Here is a 10,038-nt window from a genome sequence, read left to right as displayed (position 1 = left end):
CTTGCATTAAAACAATATTTACAGAAGCTTTCATTTTCATGAAAAATATCTCCATTGATCTCCAATGGCAGCTTTCATAAATTCTCTTAAATTCATGTTTTTATTATTCATCTCTCTACTCTTCAACAAATCCAACTCTTATCCAGGCTCGTCCTTTTCCATTATTGACCCTTCCAAAGTCAAACAAGTCTCATGGAAGCCAAGGTCATTCTCGTCTTTAATTCCATTACTGTTTGGCTCCTATGAAAAGAATTTAACAATCTTGATGTTTTTGCAGGGCGTTTGTGTACGAAGGTTTTCTTACGGATTTAGAATGCGATCACCTGATCTCTTTGGTGAGTTGACATCAGATATTGTTGAATTTTGTATTTGTTAATCAGTTGGATTGTGTAATTGAATTGATTTTGTATTTTTTTTTGGGTGAAAATTAGGCGAAATCGGAGCTGAAGAGATCTGCAGTAGCGGATAATGACAGTGGAAAGAGTAAGCTTAGCGAAGTTAGAACTAGCTCTGGAATGTTTATTCCTAAAGGAAAGGTAAATGCAATGGTTTTTTATATGTATTCATTACTAATCTAATTGATTGTCCGCTGATAACGCCTAATTAATTAGCATTTATTAGTATTATTTCTTTATCAGAACTCGGATCAACTTTAGTTTGGCTTAATGTTACTATTTTAGGTCAGTTTGTTTAATTTTTGTGCATTAGTTAATTATCGGAAACTTTCTACTTCTGGATGAGATAATGACGCTTGGCAATTTCAGGGTTATTAAGTCACGAGGAACGTTAAAACGTTTTGTTATACTTATAATATATACTTTGTTGCTCATTGGATATTCTGCTGGAATCATGAAGGAGTTCATAAACTTATTATTTCCAAATTTTTCATTGTGTGTTGTAGGATCCTATTGTTGCAGGTATAGAAGACAAACTCGCAACATGGACCTTTCTTCCAAAAGGTATGATACAATAGTAATATCAGTTATTTGCATGATTGCATCAAGTCTTATATCAACTAAATACTTGTTTTCAGTTCTATCATAGTTGAGTTTTTTAGTTTTTGAAGCTAAAGTGCAACTTTCTGTTTATTGTAATGCTTGCTCATTTAGGCAGCTTTCAAAATCTTACTTCATTTCCTTGAGTAATTCTAAAAATGAGAAATTGAGCATGAAAAGTTGGATCAATAGCTATTTCCAAATGTAAGACCTGGCCTTTGACGACAGGTCAAAGCCACACTTGTTATTGGCCGATTTTGAAACAAGAAGTTTATCTACTCAAGTACTGCATTAGTTTTAAACTAGAGCCTTTGAGGACAGGTCAAAGCCACACTTGTTGTTATTGGCCAAATCTGAAACAAGAAGTCTACCTACTCACGTACTGCATAAGTTTTTAAACTAGAGCTTTCGATTTACTCATTAGTGTCTTCACAAGCTTTCTCTTCTCAAAGCTTCGGGCCGTCTCCTGTGGTTTTGACATTACCAATAGTAGATTAACTGTAAATTGCGACATATCAGGCATATGAAACAATCCTTTGGATTTTCTTACAATCTGAGAAAGTGCCTTCTTAAATTTAAACTTGTTCTTAGTATAAAATCTTACTTGTCACTTGGAGATGGTCACGCAATCTTCCTGATGGAAAAGTACCATTGAGTTGGCAGTTCGATAGAGATTTATGATCTGTTTTAGGTGCAGTAAAGGATTTTAAACCATCTTGGTTGTATTTTAACATGAAGAATTTGGGCATACTTTCAAATTCATTTCCCATCTCTAGGACTGGATAAGGAAGTGTATACATTTTAAATTTTGGAGGAATAGATGTTTGGTTAATTGAGGTTCAAAGTACAGCTATGACGGGATAAGGCAGAAACACATTTGCAATGCTGGTTTCCAAACTAATGAACTTAGCATTTGTTACCATCTGTGTTATGTTCCCTTTATCGTATAATATGCATTGATCATCTTTCTTTTCTCAAAAAACCTTTTGCAGAAAATGGAGAAGACCTTCAAGTTTTGAGATATGAACATGGCCAGAAATATGATCCCCACTATGATTACTTTGCTGACAAGGTTAATATTGCCCGGGGTGGCCATCGGTTGGCAACTGTCCTCTTGTATCTTACTGATGTGGTAAAAGGTGGTGAAACAGTATTCCCGAATGCAGAGGTTGTTGCAACTATCTTTTTTTTCTTATCAATATATGCAGTTGCATGTTTCATTATTTATGCAGACTTCATAGGATTTTCACACTTCGTAGCGAGTGACAGAGTGAGCGATTTATTTCTCTCCTGATCAGAATGCTAACCTAGGTATTTTGTTAGAACACAGACCTAGATTAGTTAGACAAACATGATTTGATTATTTATTTTTATCTAGTAAGGCTACACTGTTTTACCATGTTTTGTCAAACATGTTGAATAATTTGTTAGAGCTTGGAAAGCATTTAAAAAGGTGTGAAGCTACTGAGAGCACTCCACAATGATAAATCTTTTATTTTTGATATTTTGAAGAGTGTAAATATTGGTTAGACTTCTTGAGAAATCAGATAGTGATCCATATGTGATGTTTTGGGGGGCTGGGACAAGAGGAAAAAAAATTAGCTACTCGGCTGTTCCCTGTTGTTAAACTAGATGGACCTCTTTTCATGTAACAAATTTGCAACAGGAAGCTCCACGGCGTAAAGCTACTGAAAGCCACGAAGAGTTGTCTGAATGTGCAAAAAAAGGAATTGCAGGTTAGTCGCATTGCATGACTTATTAGTTACATCAAGTATTATTATTTCCTGGGTGGCAATTGGAATAGCTAGTAGTTGAAATGTTTTTGGTGTCTTCTCTACTCAGTGAAACCACGGAGAGGCGATGCCCTTCTTTTCTTCAGCCTCCATCCGACAGCCATTCCAGATCCACAGTCTCTTCATGCTGGATGCCCAGTGATTGAAGGGGAGAAATGGTCTGCCACGAAGTGGATTCACGTGGATTCATTTGATAAGTCCGTTGAAGTCGGTGGGAACTGCACCGATAAGAACGAGAGCTGCGATAGGTGGGCTGCCCTCGGGGAATGCACCAAGAACCCAGAGTACATGGTAGGATCTCCAGAACTTCCTGGCTATTGTAGGAGAAGCTGCAAGGTATGCTAATAAATAAGCATACTACTACACGATTTCCACGTCGAGAGTCCTTCTAGGTTTATGTTTCACTTTGCATTATAGTGCTGATATTTTTTCGTGTGTTGCCCTTATTTCAGTTTGTTCTTAGATTTGCAAATATTGTAAACAATTCTGAAATTTGTATGTTAATGTTATATTACCACCAATATGTTTTGCTACCTCAACATCCAAAGTATAATTGATTTTTGAGTATTGTCTTGATTCTCTATCATCTTCATCCAAATTTCCAAAGCATTTGCATTCATGCCCATAAAATTTTATCTATGAATATGCTTGAAAGGGAGAATGGTTTGGGTCATAATTCCCTAAGTTCAAGTGGCCTGTTTATGAGGCTTTCGTCCAATTAAAATGCGGCTGCTCGAACTATTTCATTGGCTTTTATTTTTTTTTTAATAATTGGGGGAAAGGGGAGCGCTCGTGGGAGAAATCGATCCCACGACCTAGCAGATTGCTGTCAAATGCTTATACCATTTGAGATATAGCTCATTCGTATTTCATTGTCTTTTATGATAACCTTGTTTTTTTACAAAAATATGTTCACTTAATTGTTTGAATGAATTAAAATCACTTTCATGTGATGGTTAAATGGACAAAATACACTAAGAATAAATTGATCATATAATTTTTGGATAATTTATACTAACTGTTCCCTGAACTATCTTCTCCTTTTCAAAATAATCCTTAAACTTTAATTTGCACCTCAATTATCCTAAATTTTATTTAATAATTAGGTTGTTCCTGCAATGAACTTTTTTTAAACTCCATTAATTTAATAATCTGGTTTCTAGACCCTAGCCGCAAGAGTCTAACACCTTCAAGGGAGGTGATTTTGACCATTTTTGGTCTAAAATCACCTATCTAACCTTAAATCACTTTAATTAAGGCTTAATTGCACCGAAAATCACCAACTTTCGCGTGTTTTTGGTATTTAACATAATCTTTTTTTCTTGGCATAAAAAATCATCAATTTTCATTTTTTGGCATATTCGTCCACATAACCGTTTCTTTTGAAAAATTAAGCGCAAATGACGCCGTTTTAGCGCACAACGGCGCCGTTTTACATTCGAAACGACGCTGTTTCACATCCCGTGGACAAATATGCCAAAAAATGAAAATTGGTGATTTTTTATGCCAAGAAAAAAAAATTATGTTAAATACCAAAAACACGCGAAAGTTGGTGATTTTTTTATGCAATTAAGCCTAAATTTAACTCTTTGTTTATTTTAGTTCTATAATTCCGGTTTTTAGATATGTTTTTAAGTTTTTCTTCCTTTATGGAATTTATTTCTTTTGTGGAGCTTTCCATCTTACCCTTTATGGAATTTTTTATGGATATTGTTTTGGAGCGTAGATCTAAAGTATTATCTATAGAAATTTTATTTTCCAAAATTCTTCAATCGGACTCATTTAAAGATAAAAGAGTCGATTGGTTTAAATAACCATTAAGTGGAGCGGACGGATCACCGAATTGCACATTCAAAGAGCTTCGTCGAGGCGGTTGAAGATTTTAGATATAAGTTTCTATTATTTTACCGATGTTCTTATCGCTTTGTACTTCTTGAATGTAATGCTTCATTTAATTTTGGATCAAGTTGTACTATTATCTAAATATCGTTATTATTATAAAAAAAACCTTTTAAACTCCATGAATTTTTTTATGACGTGTCACTTGACTTGATAGTCCATTTTGTGACATGTTAGTCAGATGAAATCTTATTGAACTCGTTAAAGTTCTAAAATTTCTATTGAAAGCATAAAAACACTCCAACAAGGTGAATATTTTTGAGATTTTAATGGGTGCAATATAAATTTTGAAAATTTCTATAGATCCGATAGAATTTAAATTGAGATGCCGAGTGTAATAACGGTTTTGGAAGAGAGTGAAAATTGCCCTATAATTCTATTATTATCACACTATAAACAATTGATATTCTTGGTATAGAACTTTTGTATTTTTCAATTTTTATATTGTGGGTGAAGAGTCACAAATTTAGATTCCCATCATATCAACAGAAAAAAGGGTAAGGCTATCTCCATTTAGTGTAAGGTACAAATTTAGATTCCCATAATATCAACAGAAAAAAGGGTAAGGCCATCCCCATTTAGTGTAAGGTTAAGATGTCCATAGGGGGGTACCTGCAGCCAAAAAATACCAAAGCTGATCTAATAATGTCCAATTATTTTAGAAAAAGTGGGTGTCACTGGAAAAATGGTTAAAGATTGGTACATCAATTATTGAGTCAACTTATAGCAAAAATATAGTGCCACTTAAAAGAATAGCTGCAGTTTAGGTGTGAAAACAAAAACACCAAATTCGAATCATTGAATTGTACCGATAAATTATGTTTGGTGTGACACTATAAATTGTTGGCCTATGGTATTATTAAACAGTTTAATTTTTTAACTTTTTGAAAATTTATTCAAACTTTTTAAAAGCTGTAAATTTATTTTTATTTGACTAATTCGTTAAAAATCTATTCAATTTTTTAAAATTATTTTATCCGAATCAAGTAATATCAATATTTTTTCTTTCTTTTAGAAAAAATTTACATATTCAATTGCTATTGTAGATATAATAAAATCAGTTTTGAACATTTCAAAAAAAATCAATTTTAAAAAAATAGATATATTTCACTAAAAAATTGAACTGACCGGTTCAGTTCGGTTTAAAAATTCTTATATCTTTATAGATTACATCTGGTTTTGAAAAAACCAAAATTTCAATTTCGTTTGTTCGATTCAATCCGAACCATCTGTATTTTATATAAATTCCTAATGTAAGAAATCATTTATCTATTTGGTGTACCTAAATAGTCTGAACTTAAATCATGAATTCAGTAGAATCATGGTGCTGTTGAAACAAGATGGGGAATAAAATGGCATATGAAACAAATTGATTCCAAATCTAAAATATATTTTATGTAATTGAAGCGGAGTAATTAATGGAATACAAACGTCTCCTCCATATGAAAAGAATATCATTTGCAGTATCCAAATGCAATCTTTGATGATATATTCGAATAGCAAAAAGAGAAGAAGGATCATTGACGATTAAGCATACTTCTCATTGGTCCACCAAATAGGGGTGATCAAAATTTCGGACCGAACGTTTTAACGCACTAAAGTGATGATTTTTGGTCGGTTTGATTTGGTAAAAATTAAGCTCTATTTGGTTTTGGAATTAGTTTTTTTTATTATTTGGTTCGGTTTTGGTTGACTTTAGAAAATCGAAATCAACATAACTGATCCCATTAAACAAATACTTGAAAATTTTTTAAAACTTATTTTGAAAAAAAATATTCTGATTTAACTGAACCGACCAAAAAAATCAATTTTTGGTTCGGTTCTATTTTATGGTCAGCTCGTTTCCAGTTAAGAAAATAACGTCAGTCGGTTTTCAATTTCGTGTTGGAAGGTTTTTGGTTTGGTGTGATTTGGGAGATTTTGATTCGGTTATATAAAATTATGTTGCCTAAATATAATTTTATTATTATTTTAGATTAGTTGTATTTTTTTATTAAATTTAACCAACCAAGACTTATTTAACTTAACCAATAAATTCCTTTCGATTTGATTTCATATTGTAAAAGGATCCCGTGGGTATGCACTTATTTGTCATATTGCTAAGTCAGTGAGCTGTTGCATTGGATACTTCTATTTAAAATGAAGAAACCAAATTGTGTTCATAAAAAGAGTAATCTATATATGGCAAAACAAATATATTAGTTTTGTTTGGCTTTGTATTATAACAACTGAAAATCGGCATTACAAAGTAAAATTCTACTCTGCCTACTATATTTGATTTAGAGTAATGCTATATAATCCAACTCTTTTAACCCACCATTTTGTACTGCTTGACGTAGCAATTAAAAAATAAATTAATTAAATTCTGTTTTTTGAGATATACATTTTTGGTAGGGAATTGGACGAATAAAAATTTGCCACGTAATGTGGGTTAAAAGAGTTAGGTTAAAAAGGTGGGGACTTAAATGATAATTTAATCCCTCAACTTGTAAACAAAGGGCAATTAATATATAAATTAATTTTGTGGGCAAATTAGTCAGGAACTTGTAATTATGGACAATTAACCTCATTTGGAAAATTAACCCCATTTACAAGTTGAGGGGGTAAATTGTCAATTTAGGAAACAATTACTTTACAAGTTGAGGCGCAAATCGCCAAGATGGGGTTAACTGCCCATAATCAACATATTTTTGACTAATTTGCCTATAAAATTAATTATATATTAATTGCCAATTATTTACAAATTAAAGGCAGATTGCCACTTAAATCAAAAGGTGAGTTATAAAGCATTTTCTTTTAGTTTAATAAAAAGAATAAGAAGCTAATATGGATTAGGAAACTACACAACCTATAACAGATCAGATATAAGATTAAATAAAAAAAATTGGAGAAATTATTATATAGACTCAGTCTATCATGTTATCCGTATATTAAATATATAATAAATGTATACAATATAATAGATTTAGTCTACGGATGACGTGATAGACTAAGCCTCCTTAAAAATTTCTCTAATTTTAAATTAAAATTATTAATTGCTACAACTACTATTACTAAAAATATTTTTGTTATTTACTGCATTAATTATAGGTATAAATACGGATAAATTTCCCTGTACTTTCATAATTTATTATTTATTTGTCCATTTAACATATCAATATTAGAGAACTAGTAGATTAAATTAGAATTCTTGTTTTATATAACTACATATAACTATAAAACAACGAGACGATTGTTAATTAAGTTGATATTAATTTTAATTTATATTCGTAAAATACACTTACTATCACTAGTATAATTAATAAAGTTAATTAATCATCTTCATCTAACTTATAAAAATACTTTTTAAAGCGGTAAAAATTCTAAATCATTTAATATTAATTACAAATATCATATATCGGTATAATTATGATTAATTTAATTTATAAATAAATTATTAACGTCAATTAATATACTAATAAATATTTGACGAGTCACGTGTAAAATACGTAAAGCGACACTAGTGCATTGAAATGAAGAGAAACATATAAAAGTAGGGTTGCATCTGTCGGTTCAATCGAAAAACTAAATTATACTGAATTGATCTCAATTAAAATTTTCTAAAATTTTAAAACCATAACCTAATCACCTATAATCGAATTTTGACCCAAAATAATTATTTGGTTTGGACGATTATTTCGGTTAGCTAAATGACCAAATTTTATTAATATTAATTATTAGAAAGTAAAAAAAATGAATAGAATTAGTTCTGGTGTTGATTTTTAATTACATACAAATTTAGAGGACAAATTGATATTTAAATCCTATAAAAATTACAAAATTACCTCAAACTTTCAAAAAATTACAAAAACGACATTATATAAATATATAACTCGATCGGTTTGGTTAACTCAAATTTTTAAATTAATAACCAAACCGAATTGAATTAACCAAATTTTTGAAAACTATGAATCATAACCGAACTAAATTAATTAAAAATCAAATCAAATCAAATTAATATAGTTTAGTCGGTTAATTAGGTTATATTCTAATAGTACACATTGGCTAAAACAAGTTATGCAAAAACTTGAGTAAAATTGAAGATATACATGATGATGCTAATAAAATTAGAATAATGTTATATATCCCATCTTTTTTAATCCATCTTTTTGTACCGTCTAACGTGACAATCAACGAATTGATGTATTAAATTTTATTTTATGAGATATACGCTTTTGATAAGAATTGGATGAATGAAACCTTACAACGTAAGAGGGATACAAAAGGTGGATTATAAAATATTTTTCATAAAATTAATATTTATGCACGTAGTGCTTTAAATTATGGTTGCAGATATATCTTTACCTTTGTATAGACTATCTAACGAACAAACAAAATTTCGTGTTAGAAACAAAATCTTTCGAAATCGTTTCATTGATAAAACAAAACAAAAATAGTTATGTCAAAGCCATGTGCTGCTCTCAACCAACTAATTTTTATAATAATCACTGTTTAAAGAATTGGACAGGACCTGTTCGATCATAAACTGGATGCAAGCTCTGTTTAGTTCTTGACTTAATATATAGTATGACTCGTGAACTTGTACCCTCTTATCCATCTAATCCTTAAACTTAACGTCTCACATATTGAACCTTTGAACTTGTTAAATAATCCGATTTGACCCTGAACTTAATAAATGTGTAAATATTGAATCCTTCGTGTCCACCTGTCACTTGAAACATTGTAAAAGAAATTGTGTACAGAGGGGTTCAATATTTACATATTTATCAAGTTCGGGGGTTAAATCGGGTTATTTAACAAGTTCAGGATTTGATAGGTGAGACGTTAAGTTTGGAGGTTAGATTGGTATACAAATTCAAGGGTCAAACTCTGTAATCAGCCATTAATTCTTCCTAAAAACTCATATATTATGTTCAAAAGAAAATAGTATGAACCGGTGAACTAATAAACCGATTGAATTGTAAAAACTAACAAATTTTTATAAATTTAAACCTAATGGAATTGAAAATCAATTTTTTTATCTTTTTTATAATTCTAACTAAAGCTTTAAAATTTTACAGTTTTAATTCAATTTCAAATGTTTTTAGTGATTTCAGTTAATTCAGATACAATATTCTCTAATTTTAGATCAATTAACTCCTGAATTATATAAAAAAAAAATACGTTCACATGCCGCAATGATCTAATAGTAGGTAAAAGTATTATTTTAAATTAATTAAAATTACCAAGTAGGAGTTAATTGACATTTATATAAATGTTCTGGTACCGGACAATTCCTTCTTCCTTTAGAAATAATACAATGAAAGTTGGCAAAAAATATTGGAAGAGGTAATAAAACCCACAAAACAAAA

General features: G+C 30.6%; 1 protein-coding gene across 1 annotated transcript; it reads left to right on the top strand.

The window, feature by feature from the left end:
* LOC126669620 (probable prolyl 4-hydroxylase 4) lies at positions 1 to 3,321 on the top strand. Its single transcript, XM_050363126.2, has 7 exons — positions 1 to 204; positions 278 to 335; positions 432 to 536; positions 902 to 959; positions 1,988 to 2,163; positions 2,662 to 2,731; positions 2,838 to 3,321. The coding sequence occupies exons 1-7, from the start codon at positions 65 to 67 to the stop codon at positions 3,131 to 3,133; spliced, it is 903 nt and encodes a 300-aa protein (XP_050219083.1). The 5' UTR covers positions 1 to 64; the 3' UTR covers positions 3,134 to 3,321.
* Positions 3,322 to 10,038: the final 6,717 nt, after the last annotated feature.

The sequence above is a fragment of the Mercurialis annua genome, linkage group LG2 (genome assembly GCF_937616625.2).
Source record: "Mercurialis annua linkage group LG2, ddMerAnnu1.2, whole genome shotgun sequence".
Taxonomy (NCBI): Eukaryota; Viridiplantae; Streptophyta; class Magnoliopsida; order Malpighiales; family Euphorbiaceae; genus Mercurialis; species Mercurialis annua.
Note: the sequence above shows the minus strand (reverse complement) of the source record. Positions and strands in the feature narration are given on the sequence as shown.

Bases quoted from the DNA above. Each gene is read 5' to 3' on its own strand.
- LOC126669620 (XM_050363126.2), top strand. From the start codon at position 65: ATGGCAGCTTTCATAAATTCTCTTAAATTCATGTTTTTATTATTCATC. The intron at 960-1,987 runs GTATGATACAAT...AACCTTTTGCAG, and splicing joins ATGGACCTTTCTTCCAAAAG to AAAATGGAGAAGACCTTCAA. The intron at 2,164-2,661 runs GTTGTTGCAACT...AATTTGCAACAG, and splicing joins CAGTATTCCCGAATGCAGAG to GAAGCTCCACGGCGTAAAGC.